The 23,823-nt window shown below is 46.0% G+C and overlaps 2 protein-coding genes across 7 annotated transcripts in view; one reads left to right on the top strand and one right to left on the bottom strand.

The window, feature by feature from the left end:
- Positions 1-45: 45 nt before the first annotated feature.
- LOC130145840 (probable glutamate receptor) lies at positions 46-18,758 on the top strand. Of its 2 annotated transcripts, XM_056331293.1 has the most exons (11): positions 46-3,857; positions 6,044-6,151; positions 9,201-9,232; positions 11,715-11,774; positions 12,567-12,746; positions 13,629-13,855; positions 14,726-14,823; positions 15,362-15,579; positions 16,973-17,198; positions 17,835-18,082; positions 18,633-18,758. In XM_056331293.1, the coding sequence occupies exons 2-11, from the start codon at positions 6,079-6,081 to the stop codon at positions 18,732-18,734; spliced, it is 1,464 nt and encodes a 487-aa protein (XP_056187268.1). In that variant the 5' UTR covers positions 46-3,857; positions 6,044-6,078; the 3' UTR covers positions 18,735-18,758. The 2 variants fall into 2 exon arrangements, with proteins under 2 accessions (XP_056187268.1, XP_056187267.1); XM_056331292.1 differs by having other exon boundaries at positions 46-6,151.
- PANK4 (pantothenate kinase 4 (inactive)) overlaps positions 18,426-23,823 on the bottom strand; it is a 26,008-nt gene continuing 20,610 nt past the window's right edge. For 2 of the 5 annotated variants that reach the window (XM_056331291.1, XM_056331287.1), the window contains 4 exons: positions 22,554-22,661; positions 22,044-22,144; positions 21,468-21,536; positions 18,426-20,889 (listed from right to left, as the gene is read on the bottom strand). In XM_056331291.1, the coding sequence (XP_056187266.1) occupies positions 20,676-20,889; positions 21,468-21,536; positions 22,044-22,144; positions 22,554-22,661 (492 nt within the window). In that variant the 3' untranslated portion in view covers positions 18,426-20,675. Of the gene's footprint in view, positions 20,890-21,467; positions 21,537-22,043; positions 22,145-22,524; positions 23,237-23,823 lie in introns of those variants that run through there. The other 3 variants (XR_008820706.1, XM_056331290.1, XM_056331288.1) reach the window with 3 other exon arrangements.

Below are 23,823 nucleotides of genomic sequence, written 5' to 3'. Positions count from 1 at the left end.
GCTGTCTGCCTTGTTTTAAAAATTCCTTAGTGGATAACATTTAATTTTACTCTTTTTCAGAGTGGTAGCTGTTTCAGATCCAGCTCAATTTATCTCAGGTCCACGAAAACACATGCAAGTATTGGTAGAGACTGGCATTTGTTTCAAAGCGATGTCTTTGTTTGGCAGCCAGTGATGGCTGTGTAGATGAAGACTCTAGGGGAACTCATGTAATTAGTAGCCAGATGTAATGCAAGGACCTAACCTATTCTGTTACAGCTCTCTAAGTAAGATAGTCCTGTTTTGTCACTGAGGTGCTTGAAGGTCTGGCTCAAAATACTACAGCAAAAATTTGCTTTTTACCTGTCCATTCAAAAATCTCTTCTCTTCCTGTCCCAGTAAAGTGCACAGTGAAAGTGCGTGAACTCAGTTTATACTGTCTTGGGTAACGGTCATCAACTCATGGATTGCAGGGCAAGAAAGGTGTTCTTGGTTTCTAACGTTTGTATCATTTAAACTCTGAGATACCAAAATGTAAGGCTAACTGTAGCTAATTATATCATCGTGACATGGAGATAGGGGCTGGGGGGGGTTAAATTCTCGGAATCAATCTTTTTCTAGTGGTCTTCAATATGTTTTGTCTAAAAATACTCTTGGTTTTCCATCCTGGCTCAGATCTTCATTGCTTGTCTTCATAATTTGGATGAGAGGCCCTTGAGGTTTGTGCAACAAAGGTTTGGAACATGCACTGAAGTGACCCTACAATGTCATTGCAGTCTCTGAAGGAAAAAAAGGTAAATCAGCAGCAGAATATGTGATCTACCAAGATTAGTCTCATATTGTGTTTTAACACAAAGCAAATTTCATTAACATTCTCTAGACGAAAAGTCACTCTGTAATACTTCAGTTTGGGGCTGAAAAGCTGCAGGGAGTTGCTGCTTTTTTATCTTTAAAGCAAGAAAGTACATGCAACTTCAGTTTTAGAAAGTTAATGTTTAAAAGGCCTGTTTGTGTCTTTTCAAAGACCAAGTTTCACAATCAAATTACTTTTCTCTTTAATTGATTAAGCAATACTTCTTAAATTAATGCACCTCACAGAAGGCTGTATCATGTAGGGCTTCAAAACATTCATCTTTGTTCATATTTTTAAAAACACAGTGCCTGGATTTAACTTACGAGAGTACGTATGAATTTTGCCCTTCTGCTTCCAAATAACTACCTTTGCAGCTTGTTTTATTACACTACGTAAGACCATTAATGATGTGTTCGTTTATTCCTCTGAAAGGTATTTATTTCATGGTACCTACACTGCTGAGTGGCAGAAGCTTACTGAGCAGTTTTACTCTTCATTCATCCAGCCTTCATCGGGGAAGAGGAAAATTGCTTATTCAGATCTTCTCAGCTGGCAGGGTGCTGTCAGAAATGGTAAGGAGAGCAATGAAGATCTGGTAATAGTGGAGGGAGCCAGGAGCTGAGGTTCCAAGCAGCGCTGATTATTATTTTACGAATGCCTCACTGCTCTTAGTATCTAGAGGATCTGCTCTACCATTCGTATGATAATCAAGATGAAAGAGCAGATTCTCCCTCCGCCGTGTGAAATTGTGGGCAGATGCAGCGTAGAGGCAGGTTGAGCATGAAACCACAGTGGTCAGTGCACGCCTTCTGCTAACGTCGTTAATGACTCTGCAGTTGTAATGACTTCACTGCTTGCCATATAGCAGCTGCAAGTTTTTACTGGAATTGCATGCCTGTAGTACCACAGACTTGGGAATCCATAGGAGCCATCCAAACCCAGGCCAGAGACACTTGCGAATGCAGCACAACGATCGTTTGTGCGCCCTGTTCAGGGTGGCGTGCAACGGGACGAGCGCCTGGCTGCAGGTTGAAGGAATGCAGAAAGGCAGCTGGAATCATTCTAGAACGTCAGTGACTGACAGGAAAGCTGCTGTCTGATACCTGACAGTGGAGCTGCTGAACAGGGATGGAGAGGGAAAGGTAGCGTGGGGAGGGGGTTCTGCTGCTCTGTGAGAGCACATCCTTGCTATACCTCACCCATCAATCACATGGACAACGGGACAAAGCCCATTTTGTAGCTACTCCTGCTGGCTTGTAGAGACAACAAGTATCTTCTCTTGTCCAGAGCTTTTCCTGTGAGGCGTCGAACTGGTCATATGTGGTTTTCAGTTCATTAAATTGCAAGATCAGCAGTCCAGTTTCCAAATTACAAGCAGTGTATTATACATGGCTGGACTTGGGGATTTATGGTCTGTATTCCTCCAATTCAGTGTTTAACAGCACTGCTGATGAACATTTGATTGTATCTTTGAAAACTCCTCTGTGCTGAGATGCTTTCAGCTGGTTGTAGTTGACCTTATCAGCCCTTATTAGCTGTCAGCTGCGAAAAATCACACACCATGATGTGCATCTTTTTAAAGCCTAGAAAATATTCATGAAAAGCAGCTGGAAACCTCAGCTTATCTGATTTTTGCTAACTTCCCCCAACCTGCAGCCTGTTGCCAGAATCTCTAGGGCTATCAGGTGAGAATGTGAGCAACAAATCACATTCAAACTGCCAAAGACAGCACCTGGAAATGAACCTGTAAAGAGGCCAAAGCCTCTGAGAGAAATCCAAGGTGCGTAGATCTTTCTGGATTCTTTTTCTGTTTTGTCCTATAGTGGGGATGTAATTATCATTTATAACGTATCTTAGCACCTTGCCGTGATTTATATTGCAGGAATGATTTACACCATCTGGGATCTGAAGTGCACTGGAAGGGATGTAAGGGCTCCCCTTAATTGCAGTGAGCTGAGTCAAGCCCTTGAACTCTGTTAGGGCAAGCATCACCAAATGCAGTATTCTAAGCATTTTTTATTGAAACGTAAGCAGTTGTTGACTCTGCAGAAGGCAAGTTGTGTTGACATTTAATAATTAATTTACACAGTGGCATGTATAGAAGCAGCTTAGGGAAGAAGGCCAAGTCCTGCAAGCTGCTGGAGAGTTTTCCATCTTGAACAGTGCTTTAAAGTCAAGCAGGGCATAAATTTTCATTTCTTACTTAAGCGTGGATGTGTTCCAACTCCCCTGCAAGATGAGTTGTACTGGTTTACTCTGCTGAATGCCTGTGAAGGCGCTTCTTTGTTATTACAGTGCCTTGATGTGTGTATTTATAAATGACCTGGCCCAACAGAATCAGCCACTTGGCAGCGTTGTACTTGAGCTCACTTTTGAAGTGAAACTAGTAAATGGAAGGGTGAAGAGGACAGGAATTTCACTGTTGTGCCTATGTATTAAACAGCACTGTATAATCCAGAGGGGAATTTAATAGTTTACCTTGAAGCTCAGACCTTCCTTCAGCTGTCTAGGCATTGCAAGGCAATACTAGATGGATGTAACAGTTTGGGGGTTGGGGTTTTTTGCTGTTGTACATGAGTCCCCCAAGACTGATCTCCCAAGACAGTCACAGAGCGGAGAAAGTCTTGAGCAGCTTCGCCTGTCACCAGACAGGAGCGATGGGCACATCTTGATCGGACGCTGTTCTGGATGGCGAGGACTCGTATAGACCGCACAGCAGGCTGGTAATTTTCTGAGCCTCAATGTAGTGTTCAGCTGCTGGACTAACTGCTTCCAAACACTGTCTTTTTGCTGGGTGTCGTCTGCTCCTCCCTTTCCCCAAACCCAAGTGCCCCCAGAGCCTGTGGTAGGAGCTGGCACGTTCTGCAGAAGCCCCTCAGCCTGGCCCCTCCCTCCCCTTTATAACAGCGTTGAAGCCTGCGAGCCTTCAGTGCTCCAGCAGTGTCATTGTGCCTGTTCCTTGCGTTGCTCCTGCTAGTACCCAGCCAGCCAAACGGACTAGGAGAGGCAAAAGGAATTGCTGTAGGTGAGATACTGCCTTTCAGTCACTGCTCTTCTTGTTCTAGATGACAAGGATCAAAGCCTGTGTGCAACAGGCTGTCTCCTTCCTAGCTGCTGGTTGTTCATCTTTTCCGCTGCTGGTTTAATGCCGATGCCTGCCTTCAGCTCTGCATGCAGAAGACTGGTTGAGGAGTGATGATGTCTTTTTAGTTTGCGTTTTGAAAAGACTGAAAACCTGCTAAGGAGCGAGAGCTAATTCTAGCAAAGTAACTTTTTTAAATCCTTGGTTTGCTTTGCTGTAAAGCCAGCAGGAGAAAACTGTAGTAGTTCCTCAGGTAGATGATGGATGGGTATTGCAATGGTTAGTTTGAGCAGTACCTAAGGAGCTCTCTGCACACTGGAAGGCACTAAACCCCTCTGCCCTCCCTTTATTCTCTCTCTGACTGATTCTCTTTGTCTTTAAATGACTTGAGTGCTGAATTAGAGCTAGGGAAGTGTATTAGCCTTTGCAAAATTTCTTTTTTTTTTTTCAGATATTTACACTCTATTTGTTCTTTTAGACAGTCAGCAGCCAGTGTGTTAACAGCTCTTTCTTTCCAAGATGTACACAATATATTACCAGCTCTGGTTAGTTTATTTTGAAGGAGGACACTTGAAATAAAGATCATTTTGTAGCATGTACCAAATTGTAAGGAAAAAGCAGCATTGATTGACAGGTTAAATCTACCAGGATAAATGCAGTGCCTCACTGGCTCAACCTGAAGACTACTGCTGCTTTCCCTTCGTGTGCCCTGGCGGCTGGTTCAGCTGTTCATGTGCTGCTCTGGCAACAGCTCCCAGTAGCTACTACCACTTTGTATTCTACAATTACTTTTTAGAAAATGTAGGCTGATCCATAACTCAAATGTCAGTCCTCTCCTTTGATCCTTTCACAAGGTTCAAAATAGTCTTGTTTTGAAGTCTTTTTTACAAAACAAAACAAACCAAAAAAAAAAAAAAAAAAGACACCATTTAAATTTCACACAGAAAGAATCTTCTCTGTAAATTTTATTCACCTCTCTTATTATGTGAAAAATGTAGAAAAAGTGAGTGAGGGAAGCTGCTGAGCTGTAATGTCAAGAGTTTTCACAGGAGTGCAGTTTTGGGAAAGAATTCATAAAAGTTGATGAGGTAAGATTAACTGAAGCCAGTGTTTTCTGAGCATCAGTCAGAAGCGAGTACTACCATACATAGGATTTTTTTGCCTACATAGCCTCCTAAATTGTAAGTTTTCTTGGGCATTTTTAATAATTTTTATACTTTCTGGGGCAGCAGTGCCCTGAGCCTTGTTTGATGCTATGACAACAAATACTACCAAAAATATTGCAGCAGCTGGAGACTGAACATAACCTGGCATTGATTGTTTTTCATAGGTCTGGTGCTGTTTTACTGACAAATGTACGATTATTTCAAGCCATGCAGAAATTAGGTTGCAGAGTTTGAAATGAAAATCGTTAATAAAATATGCTGGTTTTCACCCCTAGCCCGTTTTCCTTCCTTGGTCAGTTAAGAGCAGGAGGCTGAGCCAAAAGAGGCTTCAGAAACAATGTCTGGTGTCTCCTGATGCAGGTGAAACAGCTTTGTTTCAGGTCATTTTGGTGCCCAGTGAAAGAAACACCTTTGTTTTCTGCAACCCAAATGGAAAGTGAAATTAAGGTTTTGCTTTTAAGCCCCCTGCAAATGAGAACCTCCTAGAGGAGGCTGCTCTATTAGTGCAACTGATTTTAATTATTACTTTTTAAAACGAATCTAAAATGTCTTTTAATAGCACTTTCCCATTTCTCAGAGCGTAAGGGCCCAGTGCTCAGGAGCAGCGGGCTCCAGCGGCTCCCTGGCCTTGCCCTGCGACCCCTGGGCGTGTGCCCCCGGTCCGCACGCCTCCCCCTTGTGCAGAGCCAGCTGGGAGAGGTGCAGTGCAACAGCCGGTGGGTAAACCCACTTCACAGGTTGGTCACAGCCTTTTTGCTGCAGGGGAGTGTTCACCAGAAACTTTTTTTTTTAGTGTTTGTTCTGGCTGCTCTCAGAAGCGACTGTCCTTTCACACCTGGAGAGGTTTGTTTGAATCGGGGGCTCTCCAGGATGAGGTGCAGTAAATCCAGGACACGCTGATTTTAAGCCAGCAACGAGGAACTGTCAAACCAGCTTTAACCACTTCCCTTTCATCTCTAGCAGGAAGTTTCCTTTAGACAGTAGATATTTCTGCTCCAATGGACAAAGCTCTTCACTTCGTGCTCTGTGTGACTCCAGCACTGCTGCTCCTGGGAGAATCAAGCCAGGCAGGTGAGAGAGATGATCCAAAAATGTTGGCTGCATCCAAATCTGGTTTTGTTCTTCTTTGCGCAGTGTTAGCTCTTTCAGTCTTGAACAGCTCTTGTTTAGGGGTTTTTGTCATAATCTGAGAATTTGCTTTCCAGTTGGTTATCATGGTATCGCCAGGGTCTGCCTTGTCACAGCTCGTGATTGCGACCTGATCGCGTTATGTCTGCTGTTACTGAGTGTCTTTGCTGCTGTAGCTGTAAATCATATGACAGAGATCAGGGAGGGTGAAAAAGCTGGAGAAAGGGTGGTTAGGTGTCCTTGAACACCATGATTGTGGTTAAAAGTGTGCTTGTGCACTCTTTTTAATCTCTGGTCCCCTGAATTGTGGCAAGATGCGCTGATTAACTTGTGCTGTGAGTAGTGTGTTCCACGTTACTTGTTTACCCCTCTGCTCGTGGCTTGTTTGGGGAAGAAGAGGGGATTTAGTGCACAGAACTTGTCAGCTCTGTGAGTGCCCAGACTTTCTGTAGGAAAAGGGTAACACTGCATTCCTCCTGAAGTTCCTAAGGGATAGTGAGGGGACCCTGCCGGGGACTTGTGTGCTGCCACCAGCCATAAGATCACACCTTGCTCTGTGTGAGGAGCCAGGGACCTTGCTTTTGCAACTGAACAGCAAGTGCTCTTGTTACGCTCTTATTGTGGCTTTTTGGTGTTCTCTGCCGCAGTCCAGACACAGGCTAAGGAGCAGCTTGGCCTCACAAAATTGCTGGGACATCAAAACTGGTTCTCCATTTTGAGGGTTGGGAGAGCAACTTCACTCGCTCTGCTGTCTCCTCTGTCCACCTCGCACACCCACCTCCTAGCCACCCCGAGTCGGTAGTTGCATAGCTATTACAGATAATTCAGCCCTTTGCTTCTGTGACGATAGTCAAATTCTCTCCCACTGAGAATTTTCTCATCCTGGGTGTCCCAGCATACTCCAAAAGTCTTATCCAGCTCATCCAGCACGCTTCTTTTAGGTCAGCTCTGTCTCCTGGTCACTGCTGCAAAAGGAGAAATGCTGGTAAAGGATGCAACAGCAAGGGTGCTAGCTTAGAGAGGGAGGATAGGGTAGAAAACCGGGGTGAGGTGGCCAGTTCTTAACAGTGCTACAAGGTTTTTCACAAGAAGTTAAGCAGGAGCCATCTCCCATCAGAAGGGTGGGTGTGCTCAGTAGAGGGGGCAAGGAGAAGGGTGATTTTTGCAATCCCCATCATTCCCTGCAGCCACCAGCCTGGCGGGAACAAGAGCAGAGGGATGAGCTGCTTTCTTTGTCTTCTGTTTTTGTAGACTCTCACAAAAGATCCTTACAATGAGGACTTGGCTTCTGCGAAGTGTCACGGCAATGAACTTTGAGTTAGTGCTGCAACTTGATTACTTATGGTCCTTTCAGGACCCCTTAGAATGGGGCTTTGAACAGCTGCATCCAGTGCCGCTGTGGGGGAGCTGAAGCCCTCAGTACAGACTGTTTTCTTCCAAGAAACCCTAGCAGGTCTTCAAAAAGGAGCCTCCAAAAGCTTTTACTGGCTTTAATGAGTTTCTAAAGGGAGACAAGAGACCTCCTTTGTGAGGATTTCCAGCTCCCATGGAGAACTGTAGTGGAGAGGGAAAAAACAGGTTTTGTTTTACGATAATGTGGAGTTCAGCACGAGGCCAGAAAATGCAAAACCAAAGAATGAATAATACATAATGAATGAATATGTTGTTATATTTAATGAAAAACTCACAGCTTTTGCCTGAAAGAGTGAAAACACCCTAATTTTTTTATTTTCTCTTGAGGGATTTTTGGCTTTTCCAAGGAGCACTGCTGTGCATATTCCAGAAAAAACATCCTGGGCAGTTAACGAGTCATATATTGACAAAATTGTGGTTTTAATTCGGCATCTCGATCATTGTAGTTTAGCTTTCTTGCAGCTGGGGTGGGCTTGACGTATTCTCCCGAGTATTACAAAGAGGGAAGCTGTGGATCAAATGATTTAATCAAATGATTAGGACTTGTTAAAAGTCACCCAGCAGAGCAGGGAGTAGAACCCAGAAGCATGGCAAAACTCAGCGGTGGTAATTTTATGGGTGGATCTTGGTGATTTTACCAAAGAGGGAGGAGTATCACTGCCTTGGTTTTACAAATGGGAAACTGAGGAATGGAAGGAGAAGTAATACAGGAAAGCTCAGTAGCAGATGTGGCAATTTGACATTTGACATCCGCTCGATGCTGTCTGCAGGGTTGCACCGGCTCTCATTGCACTGGCACTCTTTGTCAGGTGTATGTACTTCCCTTCCTCCCTTTCCTTGCTGGAACAGGCAGCACAAGACAGGCTTCCAAGTCCCTCTTTCCTCAGCGTTGTCACTGTTGGTTCCTGGTTTTAGTCATGGCCCCTTTGGAGGTTTTAATTTTCACAGGGATGAAAAGTCAGGGTGCTTATAACGTGAAGGGGAAGTGGAGGAGGACATGGTGGAGCAAGATGTCTAAACCCAGTGGCTGCAGCCCCCTGGGCTGCTTTGACCGTAGGGACCTAACATTAGTAGGAGGGGAAGGGAAGAATAAGAAAGCCTTCTGTCCTGGAACCTCATGGTGATGAACTTTTGGTTGTTTACAGGGCTTCTCCTTAGGGGTATCAACAAGGTTTTGCAGGAGTTAGCGGGAAATATTAGCTGCGTGAAGTAGCAGGAGAGCAGCCTTTTCACCTTGTCAGGGAGAGCAATAAGGAAATAAGGCAATTAATTCTGCAGAATCCGTTCCTCAGGGTGTGAGTGACAGCCATAATCATTAAGTTACAATTAGAAGCTTCTCCAGCCTGAATCTGGCTGTGTCTATTTTTGCTTCTGTTTGTTTCACACTAACGCTGTGCTGTGCACGAGGAAACACACTTGGCAAAATCGCTGCAGGCCAACTGCACTGTGAGCCTGAGTCAAGGGTAGTCACTCTGTTTCTTTAAGTGCAATATGAAATGAGGGTAGGAAACGTCCCTTTTAAGGAGCTGTAAATATAAGCCCTGCAAGAAGTTTGATTTTGTTGTTGTATTTTTTTCAGGAACTGCAAGGCGTGATGATGCTGTGAGTAAGGTATGTTTGCGTTCATCGGTGCACAGCTACCAGTGAAGGCATATGTGCTAAAGAGTTTGCATTTTAAATTCAGAGATAGATGTGGTTATAGTGTACGATGCTTTTAATCTGGGAAGAGTTTTTATTGTAAATATACTTTGTGTGGCTAGTGATGGCCATATCTAAGTCTGTCTGTGTGCCTATGCTTTTTTTTTCTCTTCTTTTTTTAACTCAATCTTTTGTCCAGGATTCAAAACTCAGTCATACCCCAGGGAAGAATCTGCCTATAGCCCTGTCTTCCTGCTCCGTAGAATTTAAACCTCAATTTTATTGCATCATTTATGATCTTTATAGATTTCTAAACATCAAAGGAAATTCAGGCACATATAAACGTGCAGAGATGCCTTTATTAGTTTTTAAGGTGTGTGGTTTACTTCCAAACATTTGCCCTTTACGTAAAAAGGGTCTGTGTGGGATGCAGTTCCTCGGGCTTTAGAAGGAAGATGGCAAAGGCCACTGGAAATCTAACCAGCTAGAACATGTATATATTCATGTAATGCAGGACAGCATTTGTCCTGAGGACTTTCCAATCAAAAATGATGGGGGAGTTGGTTATGGTAGCATTGGGAAATTCAATTATTTGTCCAAATGGCATAGGCAGAGACAGAACTTGCATCACTTGACTCTCAGCTCATTTCTCAAGCTTGAAGGATGCTGGATGCCTGTCAAAAAGAGAGTTTTGGGGAAAGTCATGGAATTTCAATCAGGTTCAGTTAGCATAGACCTCTAGTTGTTGATTCCATATTGAGAAATAAGCACAAGCAAACAAAAACACCCAGAGGAACACATCTCAGCCCCTCTCTTGCCCTGTCTCCCTGGCTTCCAGTCCCCTTGTTGCACACATTTTACGCTCAGTCCCTCTGGGGAGGCAACAAGGTGGCACAGGAGATTGGGGTCAGTGTTTTGTGGTTCCTGCTTGCTCCTGGGCAGGTTCCTCCCCTGGCTGCAGCCCCGCTAGAGCTGTGCCTCCTCCTGCAGCTCCCCTCTGTCCCTCCTCGGGCAGCTCTTGCACTTCTGCTCTTCGGGCAGCTCTTCTTCACTGGCCTTTCTCCCACCCTGCTGTCCCTCCTGCTCCCCCCCCAAAATAAGCTTTCTTATTTCTCCTTTGCCCCTGCTTGGGCAACTCTCCTGACCTGGCATTGTCTTTAGCGTCCCCTCCTGCTCCAGCATTGCTGGACAACAGCACTTACCACCCTTTTTTAAAGGCCTTTTTGCACAGCACCATAAACTTGTCTGATTCGTTCAGTTTTGGTGCACTGTGGCTCTGTTTTGTTCACATCTAAGACACCTTGAAATGGCTGTGTCCAGCACTGGGCCATTCCTGACCCCCTGCAGAAGTCACCCCTGTGCCACCCCTCCCCCCGTGCTGCTACCGACACCCCGCAAATCTTGCCCAGTAAAATACTCTTCTGGTGTATTTACACAAGTGGTAGTATGCTCTTGAGATATTTTTTTTTTAAGAACCACATTGAAACCTTCCGTAACTAGTGGGTGAAGCTGAGTGAAGAGGGATAGGCCAGGATTTTTTGGTCATTTGTTTTATTTGCTCTCTTGTTCAGTAGGCATAAATGTTTTAAACAGACCTGAGAGTCACATTTCTATGTGACTTTTTTGCTTTTGCCTAAAAGCAAATTGTAGCTTATCTGGCAATAGCATTGCTTCCAGAACACCCTGCATTAGGTCACTTCTGATCACAGCTTCAAAGACAAAGCTCATCCCTCGAATCCCTCCATTGCAAAGAGACAATTGAAACAACAACTGGAAGAGCTGGAGCTTCTTTTGCAGATCTCGTACTGCACATGTGTGTGTACACGCACAGATATGCTCTCTCCTTCTGTCTAGAAACATCACTGTGTGAGCTTAGAATAAAGGGATAAATTGAAGACCGACAAATCTTATAGAATTAAGACTGCTTTACAAATGGCGAAAGCTTGAATTGTTCCGCAGCAGTACTGATCAGAAACCGTCTGGGGCTGTGTGACTCTGTGAGCTGGGAAGAGGTACTCTTGAATTCAGCATTCCATGCAGAAGTGAATCCAGGTTTTCTTTCCTCCTCCTCTCAGCTTTCTTACTGTGCTGAGTCTCCTGGAATTGCTCTCTGATGAGACCATAACTGGCCGATAACTGTTTTGTCTGCAACAGGAACGGATCTCTTTGGAAGACCGTATGCCCTGTGTAGCTGAAGAACTGTGACAATATTCAAAAGGATTTTTATTCTGACAAAGTGTGCTGACAACATGCAATGAAGTTAAATGCTTGTGGTTTATTAATTACTGTTAGGGAACAACGGTGGTGAAATTGCTGCAGCTTACAGGGGCAGATCTATAGCTGTTTTAACACATGCACACACACCTCCTGAGGTATAGTATAAACCTTAGCGAAGTGGGGCCATGTCTGGGACTTTAAAATCCAATTATTTCCTTCTTCATTTTTTGATTTGCAGGGCACTGACTCAAGGGGGCCTGGAGAGGGTCTTCCAGTTTTGACTGTCACAACAATCCTGGTAAGGCAGTGACACAGAGCTGGTGGTGGCTGGGAGATGGCTAGAATTACACTTTGCCTTTTTCTGTTTTTTCCCCACCCATATATTTGCAGGTGGTTTTTCGGGCTGTCTTTGACACTGATACCCCTGTTCATCACAGACTGGGTTTTGGAGTGCTGGCTTGGTGGTGCAGAGGTGGAAGCTCTCTGTAGTTTGCAGTGGGTGGATTGGAGGGCCATCAAAATCAACCCACAAAATGCACAGGGCATACACTTAGCTACATCTAAGAGTTGCAATGTTACCTATACGTTGTTTCTGTCCTGCAGTGGAAATATGTGAAGATCACACGTGTGAGGATTAGAAACAGGGCATTAAAAAAAAAGAGAAGATGCATTACCACATGCAGCAGACAAGCAGCACTATTCATAAGAAGCTGCAGCAGTAAATTTTCTGATTCTGGTGTCAGGTCCTGCACCAGCATGTGCCCCTCGTCTGATGCTTTGATGGGCCAAGTGAAATGTATTTGGGCTTTTAGAGATTGTCACTTCTGTGGTCCGTGTGGCTTGCTGAATGTGTCTGCCCTGCTGGAGCTGTAGTCTGTGACCAGTGGTGGCACATGACTCCAGTGAATATCTTTCGAGTTTGGAAATGTTGTCCTTGATAATGTGGATAGAGGTCTTGGGGGGTGGGGGTGGGGGTGGGGTGGTGGCATGGTTTGGGGGGGGGGATTGCCAAAAAAGTGGTTTAATTCACAGTCAGTTGCATTGCAGACTGTGGGAGCGTGTAACTGGGTATTTTTCCCTCAATATGCAGGAAGATCCTTACGTCATGGTGAGAAGTGCAGAACTGGAGGGATACTGCATTGATTTGCTGAAAGCACTTGCTGCAATGCTTCACTTCAGCTACAAGGTGAAGGTGGTGGGCGACGGGCAGTATGGTGCCATCTCTTCCAGTGGGAACTGGACAGGAATGATTGGCGAAATTCTAAGACAGGTAATTTTCAATTTGTATTTTCGACAAACTGCAGCTCTAGAAGGAAAGAACAGTGCTAGCAGCTCCTGGACCTCATTAGAATTTGCTCAGGGACTGAGCAACTTGGAGTCATCCTGCCTGTGGTGCAGATCTAATGAATAGTAAGACTTGTAGTTGGGTTTGGGCTACAAATATGGAAACTAAGGAGCAAGGAGACAATGGCCGTAGCAGGAAATCGTTGTTCGAAGGCGCTCCTGGCACAGTGCTTGTCTTGTCTCAGAGGTTACCCAGTGCTTCTTTAATCTGAGAGACTGTACAGACATCTTAGCTCACTAACAGCACAAAGATAATGGCTTTGAGGAAAACTTACTTTGAACTTAACCACTAGGTGAAACTTGTCTCTTTCAGAATGGTAATCCCTTAGACTCTTCAAGGAGATGCTTGAATGCACATCTTACCCCATCATGTGCCATGCCCTGTGGCTAGCGTTCTGTCATCTGTTGGTAACATTTGAATTAAACCTTCTTTGCTCCTCTGAAGTCAGTACTGTGTCCAGCTGTCAGTCACGTAGAATCCGCAGCCAGAAACAGAAAGGAACGTGCCTTCTGGTTTTGGTAAACAAACCCGATGTGGTTCATGGTGCACAGCCTCAGCTTGCGTGCCTGATGCTGTAGTAGGAAAGCAGAACCACCAGATACCAACCAGCACCCCACTATGACCAATGCAAACTGGAATACTGTCCTATTTCCTGGAGCTCGCAGCCTAGGACGATAGCTGTCTGTTGACACAGAAGTGATTTGCCGTGTAGATATCTGCCCACTCAGCCCAGCAAGCATTCTGCTTGAGTGGCAGAAATCTTCAGGTGGGTTGGCTGGTTGATCATTTTTTATCTCCATCTTCCAGGAAGCAGACATTGCAGTGGCTCCGTTGACAGTCACGTCAGCAAGGGAAGAGGTGGTCTCCTTCACCACACCATTCCTGCAGACTGGGATCGGAATCTTGCTTCGAAAAGACACGGCCTCTCAGGAGATGTCCTTCTTCCACTTCCTGGCTCCTTTCAGTAAGGAGACCTGGACTGGCCTTTTATTCGCTTATGTCCTGACGTGCTTCTGCCTCTTTCTTGTTGCCAGGTATAAATTAATTTCTTTCACAGATTTTGTTCAAGTCAAATGCTTTCTCAGCTATGGAAAGATCTCAGTTTAAAGAAAGTACCAGGGTACATTTTGCTTTGAGGAACCTTCTGTAGAGGTCCAGAACCAGGGCTAATAAAGCTTACATCACGTCAGGCTGCGTATTAAGTGGTAGGATCTCCCTGCGAAGAGCACTGTAGGTCTTGATGTGGATTACCTAGGGCTGCTAAAAAGGCTGTGTGTGTCTTTGTGCTTCAGCTCTGCTTTCTCACTTTTGTCAGACATTGTTTTGAACTATGACCATGTTCCTACATGCAGGTCTGTCGTGTTTTGGTGTTGGTTTGGCGGTTTTGTATGTGTATTTTTATGCACTGTATCCTGCACTGACTTGTGGAAGAGATTCTCTCTGCCACCGCTCCGCCCCCTTCCCAGCAGATTCAGCTTTCTCCCCCTTTCCTGATTAGGCTGTACTAATGCCCTCTGCAGCTGCAGTCTAGAACAGAAGCTCTATTGCTGCTTTTCTAGTTTTATGCACAATCTTTGTAGGTAAGGATTTGCTCCATCGAGCAGCCTCCAGTCTGCTGTTACAGGACAGAGCCAGTATTGCCACTCAGGTGTGCCAGGGAGACCGGGCAGTGCCATAGCTGGGGAAGAAAGTGACTGGCAAACCTGTGGCAGGACCCCCTGAGCCATCACTGCTGCAAACCACTTGAGCCATTCCTTCTCACTGGTTAAACTTCAGTGAAGGAGGAGCTACCCTGGAAGGAAAGGGCATTCCTGGCTATCTGCACTGCTACAGTCACACTGCAGAGTTATTTACATTTTTTTTCTCCCTGAACATCTGGTTTTATCCTGTCATTTTCCCCACAGACTGAGCCCCTGTGAATGGAACGAGCCAAAGAATGAAGAGAACCACTTTACCTTCTTAAATAGCCTCTGGTTTGGAGCAGGAGCGCTCGCCCTGCAAGGTGAGCTGGGAGGGCTGCAGCACAGAAGCTCTGGGCGCAGGACAGGGTGTTCTGAGCTGGTTGTATATCCAGCCCTCACCTGTCTGTGACACTGGTGTGGTGTCCGGCTGGGGAAAGGCGTTCCAGTAGGGACGCCTGGCAGCACTAGAACTCCTAGTTTGGGGCGTTTTGATTACAGACTCCTTGGAACTGTACAGATGGCTGGCTCCGACTGAGGAATGTGTTTCTGCTGTAGCAGTTGCTCTAGGGAATGCCACGCCAACTGTCGCACTGGTGCTTTGTAGAGTGGAGGTTTTGCTGTTGCTTTTGGCCGCTGGCATTGCTCCGACTGCGTTGCAGGCAGCATTGATGCGGTTGAGACCAACCACAGTAGGTCTTTTCAGGCTCATGCATTACACAGCTGCAGGGCAAGTTTTGCAGTTTGGCCTTTATTTGGAGGGAAGTCTTTAACTCAGTCTTGGGGGTCTGAGGTCCTTTGGCTCTCTCTCTCACCATACATCACCTCCCATACACTTTACCGGCTCCTCTGGTCACGCAGGTGTCACCCCTCGGCCCAAAGCGCTCTCTGTGCGGGTCATCGCTGCTGTCTGGTGGCTGTTCACCATCGCCTTGCTGGCCGCCTACATCGCCAACTTCACCGCTCTGCTGAGCTCTGGCAGCGAGCAGCTCCCAATCCAGACTTTTGAAGATCTTGTGAAGCAAAGAAAGCTTGAGTTTGGGACACTGGACGGCTCCTCTACTTTCTACTTCTTCAAGGTGCAGAGAGTCTCACTGTGCACATACACACCTGCTGTGCAACTGCTAAGCCGGGCCCAAGTTGTCCAACTACCCAGCTTGTGTCCTGTAGCACCTACCACTGTAGCCTCCATCACTTCTCCTGTATTACTTCAAATAATGTGGATTGGCATCTGTTGGTTTGTTCATCTCTTCTTCCGCCTTTTCTCAGAGGGAAAAGCATGCAGAGGACTCCGTTTTTATAGTCTGTTCTCTTTTAAGAAAGCCGGGCTAGTCTTCGGGGGTTTTCCTTGTGTACTTTGGAAGTGAGGGCTGGTGGAGGTCATTTCTGGATGCGTTAACTGAATGTCTGCAAAGGTTGTGGGTTTTTTTGCGGGGTGGGTGGGAAATATGTAAGCACAGAACCATAGAATTGTTTAGGTTGGAAAAGACCTTTAAGATCAAATCCAACCATTAACCCAGGACTGCCAAATCCACCACCAAACCATGTCCCCAAGTGCCACATCTCTGCATTTCTTAAATGCTTCCAGGGATGGTGACTCCACCACCTCCCTGGGCAGCCTGTGCCAGGGCTTCACCACCCTTTTGGTGAAGACATTTTCCCTCATATCCCATCTGAGCCCCCCTGGTGCAACTTGAGCCTGTTCCCTCTTGTCCTGTCGTTTTTTTATCTGGGAGACCCACCCCACCTCACTACAGCCCCTGTCAGGCAGCTGTAGGGAGCTATCAGGTCCCCCCTGAGCCCCCTCCTCTCCAGGCTGACCTCCCCAGCTGCCCCTCATCATCCCTGTGCCCCAGCCCCTGCCCCAGCCCCCTGCCCGGCTCTGGACACGCTCCAGCCCCTCTGCGTCCCCCCTGCCCCAAGGGGCCCAGCCCTGAGCCCAGGGCTCCAGGGGCGGCTGCACCAGTGCCCAGCACAGGGGACAATCACTGCCCTGGTGCTGCTGGCCACACCAGGTTGGACACAAGCCAGGATGGCCTCCCTGGCCACCCCAGGCACACGGGGGGCTCATGTTCAGCTGGCTGCCAGCCGACCCCCCCAGGGCCCTGCCCCCAGCCCGCAGCTCCTGGGGCTGCTGTGACCCGCAGGCAGGGCCCAGCACTGAGCCGGGGTGACCCTCACACCAGTGGCCTCAGCCCCTCGGCCTGGCCTGCCCAGCCCCCCTGCAGAGCCCCCTGCCCCTGGCACAGCAGCGCTCCCCCAGCTGGGGGTCACCTGTGACACGTACCCCTGCAACACCCCCCCGCACTAGAGGGATCCTGAGCTAGCTCTATGTTAGTTTGCAGAACTCAAAGGGCAATGGTTTAAGTGTCTTATCCTCCAAACTGTTTTGCAAGCCTTGCACATATATGCAGATAATTTTTTTTTATGATTGTTTTATGCTTGTTTAACACTTGGATTTTTGGGCTGCAGAACTCCAAGAATCCCATCCATCAGATGATCTATGAATATATGGACAAAAGACGAGAACACGTTTTGGTCAAAACCTACCAGGAAGCAATTCAACGTGTGATGGACTCGAACTACGCCTTCATCGGTGAATCCATCTCGCAAGACCTGGCAGCAGCCAGGCACTGCAACTTGATCAGGGCCCCTGAAGTTATCGGAGCCAGAGGATTTGGCATTGCCACTACCCAGGGTTAGTCACTGTGCGCCCACCGCTCCCGTCCCGCTTCCCCACTCTGATTTCATGGCTCTGAAGCAGCAGATTGACAGGGAGCCTGGCACGGCCAGGTCCTGACACTTGCATGTTTTCTGCATTAGTGCCATTACCTGCTGTGAACCACTCAGTAACCCTGCTCTGCAGCGACTGCATTCTGTCCATGACTTATCACTAACGCTCGCTGACTCTGAACTCTAATATGCAAAAAATCCCAAATCTCAGGGGTGTCGCTGGTTCCTGTGGGGTTTTTTTTGGTTTTGCCTTGGTCCCAGTGACACAGAGCTCCTAATGTAGCTGCTGGGGTAGACAGTTTGCTCTCTCGTGGAGCATGTCTGCTTCTATTTCTCAAAGTACCTTCGCTCAGTATTATTCACTCAGTCGTTACTCTGCAGGTACTATTGTATCTCAATGGGCAGGGCAGGAGCAGGTGCTACCGAAGGAAAGCCTGTGGCGCAGCGTGGTGCTTTCTGTTTGCAGAATGACCTGCCGAAAGCCGGGGAGCAGCCCCCAACTAATCCCGCTTGGTGCTGTAGCAGCGGGTTGCTTAAAAATGTGACTAGTGGCTGTGGTATCTCCCATACTCTTCTCTCTCTCCCATTCTACTGCCGCCAGCATCCCAGTGGACTAAGAAGCTCTCCGTTGCTGTCCTCAAACTGCGTGAATTGGGCGACCTCGACTACTTGCGTAACAAGTGGTGGGAGAGCAGCTGCCTTCACAAGAGCAGAGAGAGATGGAGCCCGCTGCAGCCCCAGGCTCTGGGTGGGCTCTTCCTGACGCTCGCCATCGGCCTGGCGCTGGGGGTGATCGCAGCGGTGGTGGAGCTCTCCAATAAGAGCCGACACGCTGCCGGACATGCAAAGGTAGGTGACGGTTATTATCTCCTGTCCTACTTCCTTGTATCCCTTCCGTTCAGCGTGGATAAGCCAGGCACCAGTGCTCCACCACACACGGCTGGATTTTCACCCTGATCTTGCTTTTTCCAAGGACAGCAATGTGGTGTGGCAAGGGAGGAAGGCATGCTACACATTTACTCCTTAAAATGCTGAAATTTCATAGCATGGACTGCGTGATAGTTTTGTAGCCTGAAGAGGGGTAACAATAACAAAACACACCACCCCCACCCCCCAGTACTAAGTAGAAACTGCAATTCCTAGACAGCCAAACCACATTCCAATATGCTGAGTGTGGACAGAGGCCAGGAGATCATCAATAACAAGTTTATTTTCAAGTATGGCTGTTCTTAAGTCATTTGACAAGCAGGAAAACACATGTAAATGAAACTGCACTAGTATCCGAATGTGCACCTCACTGTTCTCCATCCATTCCAACGGATGGCGTGTGCACACTTACAAGGTGGATTCCATGACACAGAACAACTCACCCCTTGTTTCCTCCCCTTTTGTTTTTCAGAAATCTTGTTGCTCCGTTTTCACAGAAGAAATGTGCGCTCGTCTACGTATAAAAGAAAATACAAGACAAAGCCAGGAGACTTCAGGGAGGGCTAATGCTTAAGAATTTTTTGCTTAAGGAATGGGCATGTATTAGGTTTATACCATATATATTTTATAGGAACTACATCAATGTAGAAAGATGTTTTTCTGCAAGCCTAGAGTGTTAGTTTTCTAAACACAAACACACACAGAGAGCACTTCTGGATTGGTGGTGGAGCTGGATGCAGAAGAGAATCAAGTGGCTTGGATGAACTGAAATCGATAAGGGATGTAGTGTAACTGTTGAAAATAAGGGAGGTTAACGACTTGGTAAAATGAAGTTGAGATGGCTAAGATGATGGATCCATATTTAGTTTAGAAGTTTACTATGTAAGTACATGAACACCTGTAGGAGTAAGTGACTTGGGATAGGATAACGTGAAGCCTCTGCTTACTAATTACATTATGAGGTACAATCTTGAAAAATTAAAGCTCTCATCTGACTGTTCTAATCAAGAACAACTGCTTCTTAAACATTTCAATTATAAATAGACTGTCCTCTCCCCTCTTTGAAGCAGAAGACGCTGGTCACTGTGAAGGTCATTTCTGAATCAGAAACAATGGTGGCGTTGCAGGAACCCCAAAAACGCAGGACTGAACTGCATCTCTGCGGTGGCCTAGAATCCGAGAAAGGAGACGGTGCAACTAAGGAACTACCAGACTTCAGAAATGCAAGACATGGACTTGGCCTTTGTCAGCTTCCCATCACAGGAGAAGTTCCGCTGTTCAGCTACAGAGGGTGTTTTGACCTAGTTAACGGGATCGAGCAGTATTTAGGAAGAAGTTGTAATCCAGCAGTACTAGAGCATGAAGTTTGGTAATCGGTCAATTAGAGCAAAGTACGAGTTCACCAGGCCAAGGGTGAGGCAGTGAGCAATTGGTATTTTGCATCGTTCTCTTGCTCTCAGAGAAGAATCTTTGAAATTCATGGGGAACAGTTCTCAGCTGCGTATTAAATAGTTTTCTAATTAAGCTGTTTTTCATGTCAGAGCTGGAATGACTGAGTCATGCACATGGTGGTTTGCAAACTCATGGTTAAACTACACCATTTATGTACTGCACAGCTTGATGAAGGGGGAGTGGGGAAAGCAAATTCAGTTACTTGGAAATGGCTTTAACTGCACTGTATGAACAAATAGACTAATTCTTACCAGTCCCAGCATTAAACAATCAAAGGCAACAGTAACTAACATGCCTGCCACAGGAAAACAGCTGTGTGTTCCCAAATAAAGCAATATGCATTCGCTTTGAGGGTAACTTAGTGAAACTCAGCTTCCAACTACTGCTAAGTAGTTCAGTATAGTTGCAGAATCCCCCTCCCACTCAGCTGTTAGCAAGAACAAACAGTGAGGGCAAGAGGAATTACGAGTTCTTCCCGCTGCTGGTAAACTAGTGCTGTTCGGTTATCTGCTACGCACTCTCAGATCACGACACTTGGATTTTAAATACAGCTTAAGCGATGTCTGTGAGGTTAGAAGGTGGATCAGTCCTTCAGTCAAATTCACTGCAAAGAGCATGAAACATTTTAGGTAAGTTTAAAAGCCAATGTGGAAAATGCAATGTCGGATTCACTTAGCACTTGAAAAACCGTTTGGTATGTGCCACGTCATTGCTGGCAGAGTAGGCAGAGATGTATAAAAAAAGGTTTCATTGACATTTAAATATATTTCTATATGAATGTCCCACAGAACAAAAAAATAAAGTCTTTTCATCACAAATACTGCAGCATTAAAATAAACACTTACCAAAATAAACAATGAGTGATATACATATATATATTTGAGTGTGCATACTATAGAGTGAATCATATTGTTGCTTTTTAAGTCACAAAAGCACAATATAAATACGGAATTTCCTGTGACCTCTTTTCCCTGTTGTAATAAAAATACATTCTTTACAGTTAAAGTAAAACTAGTGCAAGTCCATTCCGCTGCTCCTGTTCACCCAGCTGACCAGAGCCGTATCATTTACATGGCACTTCATACTTAAAAATGACACTGAAAATTTTCCCTCCGAGACGATCAGCGAGCCAGGAGTTTTTGATAACGGCAAGCTTGAGGCTCTCGCACTTCAAAGCCGCGTAGTAATTTGTGTGGATGGCACGACCCATGCCTTCAATGATAACCAAGTCTGTCTTCCGCTCTCGGACCAGCACAGCCAAACCTTTATCCAGACGGCTGAAACGAGAGGTCTGGTTTAGAAACAGTCGCCCTTACACGTGCTACGAACGAGACAGGCTATTCTAAGGGCTTTATCATTTATGTAACGTTTTGGATGGAATTACTGATGTCCATAAACAGGAGCACTTTAAATCAAAGGAAATGAGATTAAAACCGAGTTTTGAAAGCTTCATTAACTGCATGCAGAATTGGGGTTTCCCAGAAGACACAGCTAAGTTCTGTCTCCAATAGAGAAACTCATTAAAAGTAAACAGGTTAACAACTTGAAACGCTTCTTGCAGTCAAGCGGATTTCTTGGTCACGGGCAGGATTTTACATCCTCCGTAACAGAGCTGCTCGTGACACTGGCCACGTGTCACTGCTGAACGCAAACCCAGTCACTAAGGTGTCCAACAACTTACAGTAAGGCTCGATCAGCAGTAGGAGTATGAGTCTGTGAAGCCAAACTATGCAACAATTACAGGCCGTGCGAAGGGGATTCCTGTCGGGAAGGTGGCTGAGGTCTCCAGAGCGCAGCCTCTGAACAGCCGGTGGCTGATGGAGACAAGTAACAAACCGGGACTTCGCCAATATACCTGAGATCTAGACACGGCGAGCTCGAGCCTGTCTGAACCAACAGCAGCTTCTCTTCCCTCAGTGCAGATCTTTATCAAAAAAAAAAAAAAAAAAAGACAAAACCATTAAACAGCTACCTCAGCAGGGCCATGCGAATCCACTAACTGCCAGACAATGAGTATCTTAAGTCTGCTGTGCAAAGGCTTCTTCTTGTGCCAGGATTTTACCAAGAAACATAATGTTTCCTTGAGCAAAAGGATTATTTTCAGCCACGTATCCTCTACCAGGGATGCTCCGTATGTGGAACACCTGTTTTTCCTCTATTCATTTTAATGTAGGAAAAAGATGGGTTTAGTAGCTTGAGTGCTTATCAGGGAAGACACAGACGAGAAATATAATTATAGATGTTCAAGAAAGATCTGATTTCTCAGTTTTTCACCTTAATGAAAGAAAATGATCTGCCTTAGCTTACTTCCAGGTTGCAGATTTCAGACACTAATAAACACAAATAAATATGAACTAAGTATGTAACAAGGAACCTGCTTTTTCCTCCTCTGTACTGTACAGCACGTAGCGCAGACCAGTTAGATGCTTACTGAATAACTGGATCCATCGCCGCTATCCGCTCAGTGACGATCAGGGACTCGCTGTAGGTAACATCATTCAGGGCAGGGCCAGAGTTACAAGCCAATATAACCTGCGGTAAGGGTGGCAGAAGAGTTCACCGATTAATGCAGTCCACGTACGGCATCAGAGCTGCTCGTTTGTTTAAGATCACCCTTGCCTGACCTATTTTACAAAAGAGGGAATGCGAAGAGAAAGGCTGGAGGCCCAGTCCTCATTTTCCCTCGGTTAATTAGACATTATTTCAGGTCTTTTGACGTTACAGACCCTTGTTCAGCGGACTTAGCTCGGACAGAGGCTCGCTTTGCTTTGCGACCTTCCACAGCCTACCAAGTTGGACGCTGGAATTCCAGGGATTTGGGTTATTCCCACTGTAGATGTTAGGAGCCAGCCTGGTAATGCATACTGCTGGCAGGTGGGTGACAAACCTCTCCCCAGTTACCAAAGCTCCGTTACACAGTGAATTCACGACAACCACTTACCTCTGTCCCTCTAGACAGGAGCTCTCTGACAAAAGGAAAGACTCCTAAAATTATGTCTATTCCACTGTTATCTGCGAAAATTAAGGCACATTTATGAGGGGGACCCTCCTGTAAGAGAAAACCGGTGTATTCAGGGTTGAGTTCACAGTTCATTTCAGTGAAGAGTTTGTGTTCTTTACAACTACTCGCTTTAAGAGCCCACATTTTATACCTTTAAATGACTGGCAATTTTGGTTATCTAGTAGCAGCATAACTCATCAGACCAACACCTACCCTTGGTCTTAGGAGAAATCGGTTTCCCTCATGTTGTCTTGGCACGGTTATTTGAAACAGCCTTTAGTTACTTTGCTTTCTTTGAGAGAGGTCTTTCAAACTGCACCAGTAAGACCTACCCTCTGCCAGCGAGAGGCATGCCGGACTGCCACAGCTCTGCGCAGGAACGTGCTTCAGAGCCTTCCAGACAGCGGGCAGCTGGGCCTGAAACCCTGCTGCTGAGGCTGGGCCATGGCCAGCGGCGCCTCGTGCCATGCGGCTGGAGAATACCAGGAGCAGCTGCCTACTGAACGCGTTGGTTATCAGGGTAAACCTACCTTGGTGGCTGTTTTAAGCTAGCATGGTGTAGGGTGAACAGGATTCCCTTCTGCCAGGAAAGGGCAGGATGGACTGCTGGGGGCAGTGACATCCTAAAAGGAAAAGATATTTCCTATTCTCCATTAACCTTTTAATTTCTTCTAAATCTGACGTTATGAAACTTGGTTCACTCCAGTTCATACCAGCAGAAGACTTCTGACAGTGAACAATGCTTAATTCCTAATAACTATGTTGTCAGGACACTGCTTGAAGTTCCTCAGTTATCACTGTTACACGAGACTAGCTGTTACTTTTGGTTTAAGTTGTAGTAAGTAATGATTTGCAGTAGTCGTATCAAACCTTTTGGCTCTCATTTCCCACATAGAGATTTACACAAAGCAACAACCAAAACTTTTTCAATTAACCTTAATTAAACAGTAATAGAGATCACACAGGGCAAAGAAAGCTTTGCTGATAAGTTAATCACTTTCAGCTTGCTTACTTTCAGCAAGCTCCTGAATGAATGTAATGTTTAGGCCGGCTACTCAGATGGAGGAACAACCCAAACGTTACATTTGGACCCATGTTTTCAAAATTATGGGTCTGGTTATATAGAAGTAAGTGCCCTTAGAACGCAGGGACACGATATGGCTACTGGGGCAGCTCTGAAAGCAGCCGGGTGCCAAACGCTGCGGCTTCC

Source organism: Falco biarmicus, chromosome 3 (assembly GCF_023638135.1).
Source record: "Falco biarmicus isolate bFalBia1 chromosome 3, bFalBia1.pri, whole genome shotgun sequence".
In the NCBI taxonomy this organism is placed as follows: domain Eukaryota; kingdom Metazoa; phylum Chordata; class Aves; order Falconiformes; family Falconidae; genus Falco; species Falco biarmicus.
The sequence above is the reverse complement of the archived record's forward strand: the minus strand, read 5'-3'. Positions and strand labels throughout refer to the sequence as shown.